General features: G+C 40.9%; 1 protein-coding gene across 1 annotated transcript; it reads left to right on the top strand.

Moving 5' to 3' along the window:
* The first annotated feature begins 5,936 nt into the window (after nucleotides 1–5,936).
* Nucleotides 5,937–17,077, top strand: lhx4 (LIM homeobox 4). The gene is made up of 6 exons (XM_072388692.1): nucleotides 5,937–6,094; nucleotides 9,775–9,946; nucleotides 11,328–11,530; nucleotides 12,126–12,280; nucleotides 13,012–13,183; nucleotides 14,199–17,077. The coding sequence occupies exons 1-6, from the start codon at nucleotides 6,016–6,018 to the stop codon at nucleotides 14,585–14,587; spliced, it is 1,170 nt and encodes a 389-aa protein (XP_072244793.1). The 5' UTR covers nucleotides 5,937–6,015; the 3' UTR covers nucleotides 14,588–17,077.
* The last annotated feature ends 1,953 nt before the right edge of the window (nucleotides 17,078–19,030 follow it).

The following is a 19,030-nucleotide window of genomic DNA, read 5'->3' as shown; positions in this document are numbered from 1 at the left end:
ACATTGGTGCTCATCTGCCGATCTCTCAAACATCTCATCTAACTGACAGCGAGGTGAGATGCTGTTTGTACCAAGAGGGTTAGCAGTTGATTGCCATGCTACAACACAGCCAATCAGACCAGTGTTCAACCAAACGAAAGCTTCAGGTGCACGCCGATAGTTGTGGTTAGAGCAGTGACTCAGTTCCTGCTTGAACTTACTCTATGATTTGGCCCGTATTTGACTTTGTCATTAACTTTTACTTTCAGGCAGACTGAGAGTCCTTGTTCAGAAGAAAGCACTATAAAAGCGTCTTTTTTGGCTTGAAAAACAATTGCCCCGGCATTAAGCATTACAAACTTGCATTTTGAGTATTTGGAGTAAAGGTTAAAACAGTTCCAACAAATCATAGTTCAAATCAAATCAAACCAGTCAACAAGATAAGTAAGCGTTGATAACTTCTGTGATTCAGGAACAAGGGAAAACTTTAATTTGTGCTTGTACGTTGTCCACAAAGTTACAAAGTCAGACGTCGACACCAAAGGCAGTTGCACTTTCCCACAGAGGACACTGCTCCTTACCCGACTGAAATGCTTCTTTGGAAATCCACATTTGTTTTCTGTTAGTTATCCACCTGACTATCATGTGGAATAAAGGCATAAATATAAGGTGTGCATATTCAGTCATCATAATAAGAAGTAGGGTTTGATAATATACAGTGTATATTTTCCCATAGTTATACATTAAAAAAGATTGCAACCCACCAATATCACTGAATCAGTGATGGACCCCATCAAGTGCTAATGAGAGACGGCAAGCAACACCTAATTCATGTGCTTCATTTCACTATCAGTTGTAGTCATGGCCGACAACCGTGCTTCCCAATGGTATCGCAAAGATATTCAGGTTTAACTTTGATCCAGAATGCTGGCAGAGATGTAAATTCAAACAAACTTTTTCAACCTTCCGTAATTTAAGTCCACCCTCTTTCTAATTCACATGAGAACTTAAAGATGATTTACTTGGGACAATCGCAGTTGTGTTTCTTTGGTCACTGAAGGTTAGGAAGTAACTGCTTCTAAACCCTGAAGGAGCAGCTACACAGAACATTTATGAACATTTAGCACCATTTATTCATATGCTTATCAAAGAAGGTATTTATTTATCTATCCATTTATTTAACTATTGAGTTTTCCTTCATTCAGTTATTTATTTGACAAATGACTTGTCCTGGTGGATCGAGAACAATAACTACAACATTTTCCCCCGAGCTATTTAGATCTTACCCTGAAGCACCATGAGCGTTGATCCCATTGTTATTCCCTACAATGACAGCTTGGTCACCTTAACCTTATAGATCCTTATGGGAAATAGGGCCGTGCTGGTCTGCTTTTACCAACACCCCTTCCACTCCAGAGCTAGCATATAGCTTACAGGAAGTGCTTGGGTAATGAAGCTGGAAAAGAGCCAACATTTGTCAGTCACATTGCTTTAATTCACTCAGTTGGCACTGCTCCTGTCATTGAGTCTCCTGGGAAGATTCACTCGTGCCTTTCCATGGAAATTGTGTGTTTTTAAAGTTTTTGTATACATAAGTCATAACTAATAAAGGCTAGTCTGATTTTAATCTATAAAACTGATATTACTTAGCACTGTTTAAGATTGTAATTTTTCCTAACTTATTGGAAAAAATAAGACTTTGTTCCATTGAATTTGTCAGAAACATCAGTCACATTTTAAGTGAGACATATAGTCTGCAATGTTGCTGGGTAAAAACTGTGAGAATAAACTGTAGGCGTTAAACTGCAGGTTTAAGCCTCATAACTCTGGTTAAAGAAAAAAAAAAGTCAAACAGCTGCTGTTTGAAAAGCTACATATTACACTAAAGTATTTCATTTGTGTTCAAACTAACAGGTTCCCGAAGAGGCTCACTATTGTCTGTGAAATAAACCCCATAACCTTTCAACTGAAAACACATCACCGGGCTGCTCTACTGCTGCACGAGGAGCTTTAATTCTGGGCTTTCATTTTCATATACTTTCCAGAGCTGAAGTGATGAAGCTCGTGAAGGTCTGGAATCTATCCCAGCATGCTAGGCGATAATCAGAGAGGGCATAACCTTGGGCAGGTGCCAGATCATCTGAATGATTTCTCGAGATTTCTTAAGTTTATCCCCGAGTTTCCTGTATGTAAATCTGTATTTTGTCATAAACATCTGCAGCTTGTCCGCCATTTTTGTTTATGTTATGAACAGCTATAAATGATTACTTACTACTACTAATGATGATAATGATAATAATAATAACAACAACAGATTTTTACACTCGTGTGTATGTGATAAGTGTAGCATTTGTGAGCCTCTACTGGTCTGTTGTTGTTGTTGTTTTTTGTAAATCTGCTTGAGTTAAACGAGCCTATTACCGCCTCGTCTTAGTCCGACAGGGTCAGGTTCAATCAGAGAATTGGAAAATATCATTTCTGACAGGAATAGATTTCGTTTGTTAAACCAATCTCTTCTACTAATTACCCAAATGGACAGGAGCTGTCAGCAGACAATAACTATTCCCTAATAGAATTTGCCCCCCAAGTGCAATTTAATTTTCTCCTCGGTGCTCTCTCCTAAGGTTTCCCCCTCGCTAGTCTGCCTCTCTCCCTCTCTCTGTTCCTCTCCTGCTTTCGGACCAAATGGTTAGGGACACGCGGTGCCATCGCTGCCAGTAATACTGTTTCACCAGTGGAAGAAAAGTGTGGACTTACTTCTGTTGTTTCTCCGCGCTTCTGCCACATCCTGCTGAAACGAGCCTTCGAGGATAGGAGGAGGAGGAGAGGAGGAGGAGGTGGGTGAGAAGAGAGGACACAACGCGGCACACTGCCTCGAGACCACCCGTGATTAGGTAGGTCTGCAGGACGCACGGACTGCACTTCACCTTTGCAGGACAGAGTCCGTTCACAAAGTTCCGAGATGTGCATCTTTGAAAAAGTGAAGTTACCGTTTTACTTTATAATATTTTTGATGATTTTAACAAGTGTTTTGCGACAGTTTCTAATCAGATTTGGTGCCGGTGTTGTCATAATGTTAAGGTGAATTTGTTCGTCAGTTTGAGAGAGGCCCCTGAAGTAAAGGGAATTTGCTTTCGCGCTCAGATACAGCTTTAATTTTGTCTCGTGGGCGTCGCAAACTTTTGTAAAACTGTTAACGGTCTGCTAAAGGTCTATTTACCCACACTGAAGTGATGCATTCTATGAATTGAAGGTTTTCTATTTTGGCTCTTCACAAAGCAGGCCCGCTGCAGAGTGCTACGACTGATGACACACGGTTACACACACCCATTATGTGCTATGAAAGCCTACTCAGTCTGTGGGGTGAATGTTTCTCTGGACATGTATTTCTGACTCCCTCGGTATGATGGATCTGTGAATCGTATTTTGTCAATGAACTCGTCCACTGAAATATAAGATCTAATTAGAGGTGGCAGGGTCAGCGATGGTGGCAGAAGAGTGGCCCTCTGTGTGAGTTATTGCCAGAGAGCAGCTTCCTGAACAGATTATCCTCCCTACCTTTTTATATACAAAAATCACTCATATCGCCCCCTCAGAATATACATTACTCCAATGATTTCCCCCCCCCCCCCCCCCCCCCCCTTCTCTTTCTTTCTTCCTCCGCTTGTGTAAAAACAGTTTGACAGCATCTGCACAGATTTGACAGGAGTGCTGGTTTCACAAACAGACATAAAAATATATATATATGCAGCCGTCTGCCATTTCATCCCTAAATTGGACTATTCTCTCAAAATAACAAACTAATGAATCCCAGATGTGGATTATTTTGCAAATCATAGAGCCTTTCTCAGCCATTTCATTTTAAAGATGAAAAAAGGCATCCCATCCTTTAGTGTCCCAGTGAAGCAGATGTGCGTGCTCGCATCTTTTCTCTCTCTGCATTTCGCATCCGTCAATTACTGTAATTGTGTTGCCCTTTGCTGACAAGTTAAGAGCATTTTTATCTGCATTGTTTTCCAGGGCAGCTAAAGGGCCTCGATTACAACAATCAGAGTAATTGAAGAGTGTCACAAATTGAGGGATTTTGAGGGGGGAAAGTGTATAATGAAAATAAAGCAAGATCATATGATTCCCTTGTCACGCGTGCAGGCCTTGGAAGGCTGGATGGATGAGTGGATGGGCTTCTAACTTGGAAACTGCAGCCTTAAATGGGCTGGGGAAAAAATTCTTGTAATATCCCTGCCTTTTTTTTTTAATCAGCTTGATGTGCGTTTTCATTTTGCTAAATTACATCTGAAACATTAAGCATGTAGGCGAATGAGATTCTGGCTCCAAACAATAGGCTATATAATGCGATAAAAGAATAAACAGCCTATGGGAGGCAGGGTATAGGCTACGAAAGAGATGGAGGGATAAGTCAGGATAATGCTACCACACAGGGAGAATCTAATTTATTTTAAGCAAATCAGAAAAATCTGAGTTACCAGCACAAGCCTGAGTTTTGCACTTTCTACACACTGTCGAAATGGCTAATTGGAAAAATATTGCTATATTTTTAGTAGGACTTTAGTATGACCACCTTTCTCACCTCCCTGGGTTGTTTAGGTCCGTGTTTGTTGCGTTTAAATGATGCACCACAAGTATTTAAACTACTAAAATACTCCTCATTCATTTGAATAACATCTTATAACGATAGATTTTATTTTATTTTATTTTCAAATAGTTGTCAAAAATATATGGCTTCATTAACCAGATGTGCCCAGCTGTGTGTATGTGAGCTGCAAACGGACTTGATGGGAACAACGTGCGCTTGTTTGGAGGGCGCACACTGGCGGCAAAGCACCGCCGTGTGCTTTTCTTTCCAGCCTTGAAGTAAATTGGAAGCGAAGATTGAGTTCATCTTGCTTGAACTAGCAGCCCTCCGGAGGGAATATCTTCTCCGGGAGAGCAGAGTCAGACGATGGGCTTAGAAATGAACAATGTCAGGAGGACTGCGCCCAGACTCCTAATCCTACCTGTCACTGACGGGGACAAGAATAGCTCAAACAGGTGATACAGGTCCTGTGAATTTAACTTCGACATGTGTCCAATAATATCCCCTCTGTGGTGTGGCTTCACTTCTGCTCACATGGCTGTTTAATGGCAGCTAGTTTGTTTCTCTTATGATCACAGCATCCCAGGCCATTTTGTACACACGCACCTTTTAAATAGCCTATAAGAAAGGCCTCGATGTTTTAGCCAAATAAAAAAAAAACGCATTTACTTCGCTGAAACAGGTTAGTATCGCTATTTCCACCTCCTGATACATATTAAACTCCTATTTTGACTCGCATTTTGTGAGAAGAGCTCTCGAGGAGACATAAACCACGTCTGGATAGCAGCAGAGAGATCTGCAAAGAAAACACTAATTTGTTCTTTTTAAATTGTTTTATTGACATTTCGTCAAATAAAAGTGAAACGTAAGTGATCCTCGTTTTCTTGGCGGCATGGCCCCCACCTCCACCTATCCGTGAAGAGACCTACTGGCTCGGGGCCCCTCAGGAAGCCACTGCAGTGAGCTATTTATGGTCTCCACATGAGCAAGGTTCCGCCTCTCCGGAGACATTTTCATATACCACGTTAGACGCCTCTCATCCTCTCCTTTCTCCTCCTGGCTTGTACACCTATTGAGGATGCTTTCCGCTTCGGGGGGTGGGGGGGCTCTTTTTCCTTCGCTCCTATTGGCTCTCGATGAGCCTCTGCCGCGATGACGTCAAGCCCTGCCGCCCCTGCAGCCCTGAATGGACCAAGCAGCCTGTCTTATCCACTCCAAAACAGCTCAGCACGGCGCGGCACGGTACAGCGCGGACATCACCCTGGGAATAGAGAAATTAGAAGGATAGAGGTTTGACCGGGCAGCGGTTTGAGATAAGTCTGCTGAGTGGAGACAGGCCTCGGCACCAGCATAATTTTTTTCCCACACAGGGCAGGACGGGGGAGTGCGCCCACCGTGTTGCGGGTGTATGTGCGTGCGCTTGTTTCCCGGTTTGGATCAAGATGATGCAAAGTGCGGCGGTTCTACCGACAGAGAGTCCTGTTAAGAGTTTACCGGAAATTCTCGGAGTGCCACTGCAACGTAAGACATTTCTCCATCCTCCATTCTTCTCAGTCGATTATTAGTCTGAAAACCAAGTGCATCCTTCGCTGCGGGGTCTGGTATGTACGGAGAGGAGCTTAGTTACAGTAAGAGACTGAGGAAAAGAGGCTGAATGATGTGTCATTGTGCTTATATTTCAAAAGCTGCAAAAGTAGCTACGTCTGAGATGAGAGACACCTTCATAGCCAAGTAAAGAACATCCCGCATGTCCAATTAATCTCTGCAGCCACACGGAGCTGGGCTGTGCTCTGCAATAGGCGGCCAGAGTAGCACAAAAGATGGCACTTTTATCCAACCTCAATTTGTTTCTATTGGTTTTTAGAAAAACAAAACTAAAACATACCCTTTCTGGTTTAAAGCAACTGTGGGATTTTGGTTTTGTGGTTCGGCCTCAAACTTTGCTGCATCCTCTGGCAGCGTCGCTGGGCTCACACTGAACCACCCAGCTGTTAATTTGTAAACGAGCCTGCATGGTCAAGAGATCAGACGCAGTTGTCATCATCGCCCATCAGAGAAACACACGCTGACTTTGACTGACACTCATTACTGTGTCAAATTAAACGCCTCAGGCATTTTCCCCCCCTAAACTCAGACACAAGGCCCAGGCACGCGTCTGTGTTTGTATGCTTTGCAGTTCACGTTTGGAGCCAGAATGGCTTCTTTACTCTAATTTAACACATGTTTAAAGAGTTAATTATTCAAAACTTACAGCGTTTAACGTCCAGTATCAAAGGCAAGAAATATTTTACATCTGTTCCCCCGTTAATCTGAGCCAGGGCCTTTCATAATCTGATAGTACAAGACTGAAGTGCAACTGGATACATTTCTGCTCTGACCTAATTGTTTACAGGCAAGTTATTAAAGATGTACAGATGGAGCCGGGCTAATAGGCAACCACCACCCTCCCTAAAAGAAATAATCCACAACAAAATAGAATAATGCTGAGATGATTAGTGGGCTGCTCCTTGGTTTAAAATATTCGCTGCTGATGATAATTCAAATATTAATTTTAAAAAGGCCTAAATATGCTATTGTATCTGTTGTATTTTATTGTTGTTAATTAGTCAGAAATAGAAAATAATGTTAGGGCTTATTTTTTGCAGCCCACATCACCGGTGTAACCCAACTGAAAATGTATTTAGAAACAAAACGAAAACAAAAGGGTGGTGAAACGGGATGTGTGTGATTAAAGTCTGTTCAACATATTTAAACCTGACGAAAGGAAGAGAGCCTATATGTGGGCAGCTTATGCTCTTTAATTTTATAAATCGAGACAGATTAAAAGATTGGATAAGGATCCTGCCACTCAGCCCCCCCGCAATGCCAGGATTCATCCTGGATTTAAACCTGGATTATTTCAGGAATAAACAGAAACTATATCGAAGCATTTCATATCACACACCGAGAGCTCTGCTGACTCAGGACAGTTACAGTCAAACCTTAACCCGCAGCCTGTTAGTCTGTGTTGTGGCGTGTTTACTTCACATTCAGGTAATCCGGTTAAAAAACAACAACAACAAACAAACAGAAAAAGGCTGCCAGGCTCATCTGAACAAAAGGAGCCTGGCTCCGAAAAGTGTGTTTTAACTTCCTGTGTGAACTGACTGAGGCGGTGAGCCTGTGACGAGTTGAGAGTGGTGGCAACAGATAATAAGATATGAAGAAGACCTCTGGAATACACGAGGTCTTCTCCCTCTCTCACACACACGCGCGCGCGCACCAAAGCTGGCCGCTGCCAAGATCCGTGCTGCTTTCCTTTCAGCACCACTTCTCTCTCCGCCCGGCTCCATCCACCCACCACTTAGCTACAGATATTTCACGTGCCTCCTCGTTCTAAAAGGCCGAGGCACGGATTCGTGTCTCTTCCCCGCGTGCACCCTCAATTATTTTGTGATTTCACTTCATGTCGGGGGGCGGAAGGGGGGAGGGGGGACACAAAGCCATTCCAACACGTGTCTGTGGGGGGATTTGCTCCACACCGTGTGCAGTACTGGTGGTTTTTAGGTGGTTTCAAGCCCAAGCTGCAGAATGCAAGTCGGTTTGATCCTCTTTGATCCTAACGAGCAAGAATGTGAGCGAATCAGTGTGACACAACCTGACGCGCTTCCCTGAGCTGATTTATACAATTGCCATTGTTACTCATTTAGTTAATGCAGAGAAATGCAAGAGAATGTAACCTAGTGTTTAATAAAAGCTAAAAATTGTTGTGTATGCTTGTTCTCGTCGGGCGGTCTTGACCTCCAGGTTGTTTTAGCTTGTTTGGAGTGATGGCATCAAGCAGAATGTACTTTGATCTTTAAGCTAGAGGATTTCACGACCGAGGAATTTTTCTTCACAGTAAACATCTCTATAATAATAATAATAATAATTATTATTATTATATTCTGCCATGTTCTGTTTTTTTAATGACGCTGTGCACATTTTCCCCTTATTTTCATTTATTGTAAATAATGCAGATGTGTGGCAAAGAGAAGCTAGGCCTAAAAACTATAATAATTATATTCAATATTCTTTTTTTGTTGTTGAAAAAAATAGATGATAATAATAAGGGTGCGTATAAATAATCAGTTTGACATTAGCTCGGTTGTTAATTGCTTAATTTAATGGACAACAGGAAAATATTAAGAAAAATAGTCAACAGTGACTGCATCAACTAAAATATGGAATTTGGCTTTTATTCAAATAATAATAATAATAAAATAAACTTTAGAAACGTTTACCTGCTGCGAATAATCGATGTTGAGGTTAAATTTGGTGGCACGTGTGGTGCTTTGTTTTTTTTTGTTTGTTTGTTTGTTTTTACATTCAAAGAAAGGAAATCTAGTCTCGCCTTGATCTTGAATTATATCCAGAATTAGTCTCACCTATCGAGGCTGGCTGTCGCCATGATTTACATAAAATCATTAAGATAATAATTAGACTCAAGATGAAACAGGAAAATTAAGAAGAGAGAGAGAGAAAAAAAAAATCGATATTTCATCATTTCTTTTTGCGGCGAACAGCTCCGCGATCAGCACCTTGGACAGTGACGTGCACGTCCACATGGCAAACGCACACTTCTTCACTCATTTCTATACACTCGTCATACACGCTTCCAGCTCACCAGTGACAGTAATGTCGGAACGCATGGATTCATTGTGTTCATTAGTTTCCTCCCAGAGGAAGGAGGTGTAAAAAATAATGTAAGAAATAAATTAAAAACAGCTTTTTAAAAAATAAAAACAGGACCGAGAAAAATGTGGAAGATCTGAACGACTAGACAGACATAAAACTTTAAAAAATATGAGACACGCGCCATCAATATGTGATACCGAATATGATACAACAACCTGATAACATCAGATTTGAACAGGGTCATTTCCTTGTCTGATTTGAGTTCAGGTGCGTTTTTAAAGCTGGGACACCCCACTAGTTTTTTTTGTTTGTTTTTTTTTTTATCAGGGAAACCTTTTTGAGTGTGACTGAACTGTACATCGTATTTACTGTTTTATCTTACTTGAAAATAATGCGAAATGCTTTTCTACAAATACATAAATATATATGTATTTGTATATATATATATATATCACCCATGATGAGCTACGTCCATGACAATGGCAGCTGACAGCATTTCATGTTTGCTGAGTGTGACCTGGTGTTCTTGTCGCTTCCCCTGGCAGAGATTCCTCAGTGTGCAGGCTGTAGTCAGCACATCCTGGACAAGTTCATCCTGAAGGTGCTGGACAGACACTGGCACTCAAAGTGCCTCAAGTGCGCAGACTGCCAGACTCCGCTGGCGGACAAATGCTTCTCCCGGGCGGGCAGCGTCTACTGCAAGGAGGACTTCTTCAAGTCAGTACGCTTCTCGCTATGCTTCTTTATATTATTGTTTTATTTTAATTTTATGATCATTATTATTATAATTATTCATCAGTGGCACAATTAAATCCAGCAGCAATGCAACAATTCAGCTAGACGGTTTTTTTCTGGCTAAACTGCGAATACGCGAGTTTTTGCAAGCGATGGTAACATTTCTGGCATAACTCCTGATATCCTCCCAGTTAAATCAACTGTTTTATATTTGATGTATTCAAACAGTGAATTCACTATTGTAATTTTTACTCTTGGCTCTTTATTTCATACAATCTTTTTTAAAGTCATATGTTATTGTAACTGGCTGGTTTAGTCCGTTTTGATCAACTTCCTCTAATTTCTGAAATAAAACATCTACAGCTTTTAAACAGCTGGCATTGCCTGGTTTGGACAGCTGATGATGATTTTGTATTAGTCAGTCTCTCACTGGTGGCTAAACCATGTAGCTCAAACTGAACTTTATTTACTAATTTAGTCAGAATCCTCATATGTGCTGTTGGTGTTCATAATTTCCATACCTCACATTATTGTCGCTCTGGTTAAAAAATAATTTATTTTACTATCTTTTTGCCAATTTTTCTTTTTTTTCTTTCAACAATTGAATTTCCGGGGCATTACAGAAGAAAATTGAGTTTGACTTTCAACCAAAACGGGATCAGTAGATCTGGGCTATTTACTAAATCATGTTTGAAAGGTTCTAATGCTCAAAGCTTGAATGAGACCTGAATAGCTCTGAGTCTGACTGGTAGCTAACTGTGTTTGCTGACCCAGGGGGCAACAAGGGGGATGTTGGCATGTTAAAATTCTCCAAACATGGGATAACACGCATATACGCTCATGCAGATTCACTGGTGTTTACTTCCCAGTGGTGATTTGGCGGCTTCACCTTGCTCTTTTTTATTTTCCTGGGGTTGGTCCTGTGATTTAAAGCCTCTCCTGACTCAGTTTTTTTATTGGTTTTCCTCAGGGTGTGTTTACTGTTAGAACACCCCTTCCTACTCCTCCTCCTCCTCCTCAGCTCTCACTTCTTCATCTGCAAACACATAAGCATGCAAAGATGCACATGCACACACAAACAGGCATATACATCAACACAGTGCATTGATTCTGTCCATCAATCAAGCTGCTGGCAAATCTATCGTTAACAGAAACGCACTCCAGTGCTGATTTTTTTTCTCCTCAACAGCTGGAGCTTTTATTAATGCAGACACTGTGCCATCACTCTTACCTGCTGTTGAAGAAATAGTCTAGCCTGTAAAATTTTAATCTCAGCTGGCCCTACTTTTTCCACCAGCTTGCCTTTCCAGTGTTTAGCATCAGATTCTCAAAGGGGATCCTTCTGCTTCATGTTTTCCTGCAGGCGTTTTGGAACAAAATGTGCATCATGCCAACAGGGCATCCCTCCGACGCAGGTGGTGCGGAAAGCACAGGACTTTGTCTATCACCTGCACTGCTTCGCCTGCATCATGTGCAGCAGACAGCTGGCCACTGGGGACGAGTTCTACCTCATGGAGGACGGGAGGCTGGTGTGCAAGGTGGATTATGAGACGGCAAAACAAAATGGTAGGTGTGCAAGGATAAGAACAACAGAAGAGAATTAGCTGAAATATACACAGCAGACATCATTTAAGGCAAGGGAAAAGGGGTAAAGTTGTCCCTTTTAGTCACATGAAAATAATCATTAATATTTTCTATCCATTTGATTCAGCGCTGAAAGGTTTTGACTTCACTTAATCGAATCAAAATTGCAGAAGAACATAATGGATCAAGCTGTGTGCACTGTTCAATGCAGGGAAATGACTTCTGACTGTGGATCGTTGGTGTTTGTCATCTGATTGTGTGTGTGTGCGTGTGTGTGTGCTGTTTCTGTCCCTCCCTCTCCTCTGTGATTTCCATGCATCTCTGATTGATTATGTAAAGTGAACCAATGCTCTTATATGGTGCGGCTCCAATAACTCCATTCCTCTGGCACTGAGTAGATTTATGTCCTCTGCTGTGGGAGTGGGACAGATGCACAAGGACAATAATACACTCCCATGCATGACCATTCACTTCATTTAACCCACACAAATACACTCCACGCAAAGGCCGTGGGGTGCAGCCTGTTGACGTAACTGGACAAATGCAAGAAGATGCCACTTACACTTGTAATTTTCAGATGATTCAGAGGCGGGGACCAAGCGACCGAGAACCACCATCACCGCCAAGCAGCTGGAGACCCTGAAAAGTGCCTACAAGAACTCGCCGAAGCCGGCACGCCACGTTAGAGAGCAGCTGTCCTCTGAGACAGGGCTGGACATGAGAGTCGTGCAGGTAGAGTCTTTCAACTCATTCCTGAGAAAAAGCTCTGTTTTCTGAAACTGATGTAAAATTCATCACACCAGCAGATCCAACAGTTTTTTTTTTTTTAAAACAGCTGAAACTGTATTTCACACATTTGATTATGTATAATCCTGACTACAGTCCCTCAGCCATGTTGTTTTCTTTCATTTCACCCTGTTTCAGAGTTGTTGCCAGCATATCTGATTATCCCTGATCATCAAAACTGTGAATGAATAAAGAGTGATTAAATTCAGTCTGATTATCATGACTTTTTTTCTTAAAATGTATGAAAAACAATCAGGCCTTCATTATTGCAGCTTCCAGATGTTGAAACAATCTTTCCTAAACAGTCAAGCAGGTTAAATATGAACATTTTGATGCTAATGCAGGAGCATCACTCTCCTTGTCACTTATTCCACTTTAATGTCATGATTTAGTCTCACAGTTTTTTATCCTTCTTTTAATACATTTTGTTTATTTTAACTTCGTATAAATAACAATTTATTTGGATTTTTAAATCACATTATGATATGATTAATCACATCATTCATTATGAAGATCATGATTCATGATTTCATGCTCTCTGTTATGCACCCAAATATTTTCATGAATAAGTTAGACTGGAGAACTATCACAACTGATGATTATTTCATTTGTTCGAGTGAGCTGCAAGGGTTTTATCATTTTCATGTGATAATAACTGTCATCATTGTGTCTGTCAGGTTTGGTTCCAGAACCGGCGAGCAAAGGAAAAGCGACTGAAGAAAGATGCGGGTCGTCACCGCTGGACTCAGTTTTATAAAAGTGTCAAACGTAGCAGAGGAGGAACCAAAGTGGAGAAAGAAAGCTCAGCTGATGACGCAGGACTCAGTGACAGTGAACTAAGCTTCAGAGGTATTTTGGTTTTTTTTTGCCTGAGCGAGAGAGACTTCTCCGAAAGGGAATTGTCAGATAGGCTGTGCTAATGGGATTAAGGAAGCTTTCAAGCTGCTAAATGACACCAGAGCACGAGAAATTGAATGTGTCTTTGATGCATTTAATTTGTTTCCTTGCGTTCCTCGTTGCAGTGCGATGCTCTCAAGCAGATCCAAAATGGCATTCATATTTCACATTTTCCCCGCAGCCGCTGATGCTTCCTGCCTCTGTTTATCTCCATGATGAAGCTCATTGGAAATGAGACAGGGTCCTTAGTGGGATGCAAACGGCATTTTAGACATCCTTTTGTTATTTAATATTTGCAACCCCCATTTTGGATAGTCATAAAAGTCTCAAAGCAACTTTGAAAAAGGAAGGCTATTTTTATGAGAAATGAAAACATGGTGACAGAAACTCTATAAAGCATGTGAGGCTTTTAGTCAATTAGAGAGAAAGCGCTCCGGAGCTTTGTTGTTATTGAAGCCACCCAGGGGATCGATTGAGATGGAAACAAATATTTTGTGCTGCAGTAATTGCACACTTACAGACACAGGCGTAGATTTCAGGAAGGAGCAAGGAGCTACATGTACCCACAATATTCATAACATGTGCAGCCCCCACATGTTTTTCCTAACACGTCACTGGATACATGTATTTAACTATACCATATGATGTGTATATGACTTTGTTTCCGCTGCAGAAAGCCCCAAATAAATTGTTTGATACTCAAAAGTTCTTATAAGAGAGCCCAATACGTTGCTGCTTAATGTCCCTTTTCTCATGTTCAAATGACACCTGAAATGTTTTGTGATAGATCATTAACTAACTGTACCTCTGTGGTATCCAAATAACGTTGGCACAATAAATTGGACTCATAAAAGCTCTTAACTGTATTGATAAATAACAACTATATAACGTGCACACAGGTGACAGTGCTGCTTATGTATCACAGTTTTTACACTCCTCATGTTAAGTGATTCTGTCCCCTCCACAGATGACCAAGTCCTGTCAGATCTCGGCCACGCCAATGGGCTTTATGGGAGTGTCGGCGACATGACCAGCAGCGCGGTGCTGAATGGCAGTTTCTCTGTAGACGCAGCAGGACAACCCTACCACGACATTCGAGCAGGAAGTCCTTACGGTCTTCCACAGTCACCTTCCTCCATCACCTCCCTGCCCGGCCACACGCCTCTCCTTAACAACTTGGGCTTCAACATGGACAGTCTGGTGGCACAGGGTGGGCCGGGTGGTGTGGGACAGGCTCTGAGGGCCATGGCAGGAGGCCCAACCTCAGACCTCTCCACAGGAAGCAGTACAGGATACCCTGACTTCCCCACCAGCCCAGCATCATGGCTGGATGAAATGGACCATTCCCAGTTTTGAGTCTTCAGCATGGTAGGAAATCGCTATGAGGATACATCAAAACGGACACGAGATATTTTTTTTAAATTCCTTTGTATCACCTACTAAGACTGGTATACTTGGTGATGTTGGTAAAGAGGAGAAGGGAAAGAAGTGTGACCCTCAGTCCTTCAGCAGTCGAAACTGTGAGGTAACAACTGGGTCAAGATGAGCAGTCCGGACAAAATCAGTGAAGAACACCCACACAATGAATGTTCTCAACTTCATATCATTCAATTTTTGTTATCACCTGTCTTTATTTTGTCACTTCACTCTAAAAATTTGACTAAATTTCGAATATGATGGTGGACTACGCTTGCAGGGGAGACAGTATTGTCTCGTCCCTGAAATAATCCACACCATCCCCGTCTAACAGCTACAAGATTAGGGCTACAGTCTGGATCAACGTCCATGTAAGACTCAGAGGGCACCTGCATGCTTCTGATTCATAATGAGTAGGACTGCTGTTTGGCCATGTCAAAGCCTTCACAGTGGCAATGCACTTTACTCTCCTCTTCTTTTTCTACATTTGTGGACAGGAAAGCAGAGGAGAGAGACAAATGCACAAGGCAAAAACACAGTGTTTCATTGGGAGAGAAATTTACAAGAGCAGTGGCACAAGTGTGAATTTTGAAACATGCTGATGTTTTTTAATGTATTGCTGAAGCTTACAAGTATTTAGGAAGTAGATGGCCGTTGGTTTGTGCGTCCGTCTGTTCGTTCGTCTGTTCATAGAAGCTTTTATCTCTCCTGTTAAAATTCGGGTGAACGCAGTTTGCTACGCAGCAGGTCTCTCTGCTATATTCACAGGTGCTTGAGTTGTTCTTGTCTGTGTACAAGCTGTTTGGGAGACATCCATCAGTATTACGTTAACTCAGACCAGGACTCACTCGGAATCAGAACTCATCAGTGTGAGGACAGTCAAGACATTCAAGGTTTGGAGTTACTCAGAGCTAACCACCCTAGTTACAGATCACACATCTAAATTCATTTCAATTCTATTATTTTCAATGCACAGATATATGACAAAGAGATATCCAGTTTTCAAAATGCAAATAGTGAGCAATTGAAATGACAAAACATGAATGTGACATTCATAACACCAACAAGTATTAGGAGGAACAATGATAAAAGATAAAACCCCCTTTGTGGCGGCTCTTTTTAGTCTGATCCAGGCTTCTCTTGGTAATCTACTCAGTCCAGCAGCTCTAGCTTTGCCTGCTATCAACCTATTTCCTGACCCCAGATGTGCTGTCAGCCTGTTCTCTCACTTCCTGGCCTCCATCTCAAAGGGATTATCATAGTCTACCACATTCAAGACTGATACTGATCGGAGCTGGTATGACTACTGAGTTGTTTATAATGGTCAAGGCAGCATTTGCTGCATCTCAAACCCCACACGACAACAGAAACATACAAGACACACAGGACAAGCAATATCACTGTTTGTGACTCTCTTGCAAATGCATTTACGATGTAAGGGAATCTCACAGTTTAATCTGAACCTGTTGCGCATGCCGGAAGCAGTGGCTGTTTGGATTTAAGGGAGAGTTTTCTTAAAACTCCTCACCCGGATCTTACCTCTGCTCATGCTTCTGTTCTGAAGACGAAGCAGTTTCTATTGATGTGGGCACCTTTTTGACAAAAAAAGAAAGAAAAAAATTGCCAAGTCTTTGTTTTATTTACCAGAATGCAAATCAACAGACAGAAAGTGACATCATTAGGAAAAACTATTGATTGCAGCCCACAAATCACAGCATCATAATCTAAGAAAAATAATCTATACTGGGATCAATATGTAGGTAAAGGGAGCAAGACATGAGGTTCAAACATAAGGGGAGGTGTGTGTTTGCTTAAAAGGTACAATCATTTCTGAAAGTACTTTTTAAAACAACACTTATTTCAGTTTTTTAAATGATTTATTTATCTATCTATTTATTAATTCAGTACTTTATCAGATCGTATGCTAAAGAAATATAGCACACGCAGAGTTTTAGAAGGCGTGTGTATCATTACCTGAATGGTAATTACTTATTAAAAAAGGTTTAACACTAAAATTCATTTCTACATGCCACCAAATGCAAATTTGTGACCCTCTTGATCCTTATTTCTTACTGTTTACATGACATTGGATACCCAGTAAGTGTTTCACTGGTTCCCCATGTGTACATTTCATTGAAAAAGTAATTTGTCGGCTGTAATCTAAATAATAACAAACAAACACACTATGGTCACAGTTTTGTTACGTCTGTGTTGCCTCAGAGGTGTGCATCTTACTGTTGTAAATTTTGTACAGTTTGAACACGTGTTGATCGTCTTGTTTCATGAGCGCTATTTATTATTGCCATGTGTCTTTGAAAAAGATGTAAAAGAGAGCACTGAATTTATTCATTTATGCCTTCTGTGTAATGGTATGAACTGTGTACAGTCAAATCTATATGAGGAAAATAAAGCTGAACTGTCTTTGGGTTACGCTCAAGTGCTTTTTTTCTTTCATGCCTACAGTGATGAATATGAGAGTTAAGATTTTCAACTGGGCTTTATTTTTAATATATCATAAGACAAATATGTGCTGCTGGTGTTTTTTATTATTTTGCCTTATTGAAACGCTCTTAGAGCGAGTTAACCCGCAAATTCATTTACCCATTGAGGGCATTTACCACACACTTAGGCCTCTATTCAATTGTGGAGATCCATTTAGTACCACCAACAGACAGTGGTCAGTCAGTTAACAGTGATTGATGCTGTTTTCCTCTCTTGCTCTTAGGGTGGGGTGGCAAGAAAGATGCATGAAGAGAGACAATAAAGAAAGAAAGAGAAAGGGGAGAGAAATAGATCAAGTGAAGAAACAGATGTCTTGCTGGCTGTTTCTCTGATCCTATCAGTGCTGAAGAGACACAGCAGCAGGTTGCAGCTCTGTCAAATCTAGCCTTAATCCTTGGGCTGTTAAGTAATTGAGCGTTTTTTGAAATATGGGCAAATATGCTTTATAGTCAGGCAAAGAAGAAATTTGGCACATATGCAGGTGGTTAGCTTGTATGTCAGTATGTCAAACTGGAGAAAACATCATATAGAGGATTGTATCCAGAATTTTTAACCAGTAGGGCCATTGATAATTCCCTTCGCTGATGCTGACCAGATAGCTCTAAAAATGAGTTTACTAATTATTTTTGTTAAAATTTTAACATAAGGTAGTTCCAAAGGCCCCCCACATGCCTTCATTTTACAGTTCTGCTAGGCACATCTAAGTTATATTTTATTATTTGTTTTTATTTAGGAAATAGTCCAACATAGAGAACAGTGAATCCTAACAAAAAGCCTATAGACATGCTATCTGTGCGTGTTGAGCATTACGTTTGAATTGTCCACTAGTTCATTGTTTAGTCTAGTATAGCTAACGGTGGTCTTTTACGCACTAGGTAAAAAGTCCACTAACATCTGCTACCATTATGAAAATAACATAATGTGAAAGTGTTTAATCGCAGATCAGTCTTGCCAAATAACTGCAGTAGTCGCAGATATTTATCGGCTCCAGCTCGGAATGGCATTGATTGGAACACAACACAGTGGACATGTTTATTTTCTAAAATAATTCTGCGTATAACAGTGGTCACATCTCACTTTTTCTTTACAGAAATGCACATTTATGGACTGAAACATTTTTCATAGAGGACTGAAACTGACAGCAGCAACTCTCGGACAAAAAAAGATTAGATTAGTTGATTATGCATGTTATACATGTTATACATTATACACGACAACTCGCAAATGACTAGCTCAGTACCGCTTTATGGGCTGACATTTGCAGTTTTGTTAAATACATAAACAGTGTAATGTCATATCTTCATGTTGTTGTACTAACAGGCTTATTCCCTGCAAGGTAGTATTCTGGACTGGTGAGTTGTACACACATTTGCTGTTTTACCACTGGTAGAGCTGTCACTGGTTTTTTAGAGCCCCTATTGTGCTAATTTAAGAATTTAGAATCCAGTTTAGTGGTTTACCAAAACATTGAACATTGAAAATGTTTTTTTTCAAACTGCATAGTGTTGCAGTTCCCCATTTCACCCTCTGACTCAATTTTTTCTTCCCTCTGTTGAAGACTTCCCTTTTGAAAAGTCGACTGTACCCTGATTTGTCAGATGACTGAATGTGAGGCACCTGCTCGTTCCTTGTTTCAGATGTCTCAAACAAACCAGTAGCCAAGCATTATACACATGTGTAGTAAGTGATGTGGAAAAGTGTAGGAAGACAAGCCTGGACTAACATGAGGCCATTTGAGAGCAGTGCCATTTTTTTTTACTAACTTCCTTTGATGTTGACTTTAGTCTTTGTAACTTTTCAGACTTTTACAAACAGACAAAAAAAATGTAATTTCCTTTAGGAAAAAAAACAAAAACATGAATTACATCATATCAACCTGAG

Source organism: Leuresthes tenuis, unplaced genomic scaffold (assembly GCF_036924035.1).
Source record: "Leuresthes tenuis unplaced genomic scaffold, fLeuTen1.0.hap1 SCAF_7, whole genome shotgun sequence".
Classification (NCBI taxonomy): Eukaryota; Metazoa; Chordata; class Actinopteri; order Atheriniformes; family Atherinopsidae; genus Leuresthes; species Leuresthes tenuis.
This window is presented reverse-complemented; position numbering and strand designations above follow the sequence as displayed.

Excerpts from the sequence above, each read along its gene's own strand:
- lhx4 (XM_072388692.1), top strand. The coding sequence starts at position 6,016 with ATGATGCAAAGTGCGGCGGTTCTACCGACAGAGAGTCCTGTTAAGAGT. Across the intron at positions 6,095-9,774 it reads TCTCGGAGTGCCACTGCAAC|AGATTCCTCAGTGTGCAGGC; the intron begins GTAAGACATTTC and ends TTCCCCTGGCAG. Across the intron at positions 11,531-12,125 it reads TGAGACGGCAAAACAAAATG|ATGATTCAGAGGCGGGGACC; the intron begins GTAGGTGTGCAA and ends TGTAATTTTCAG.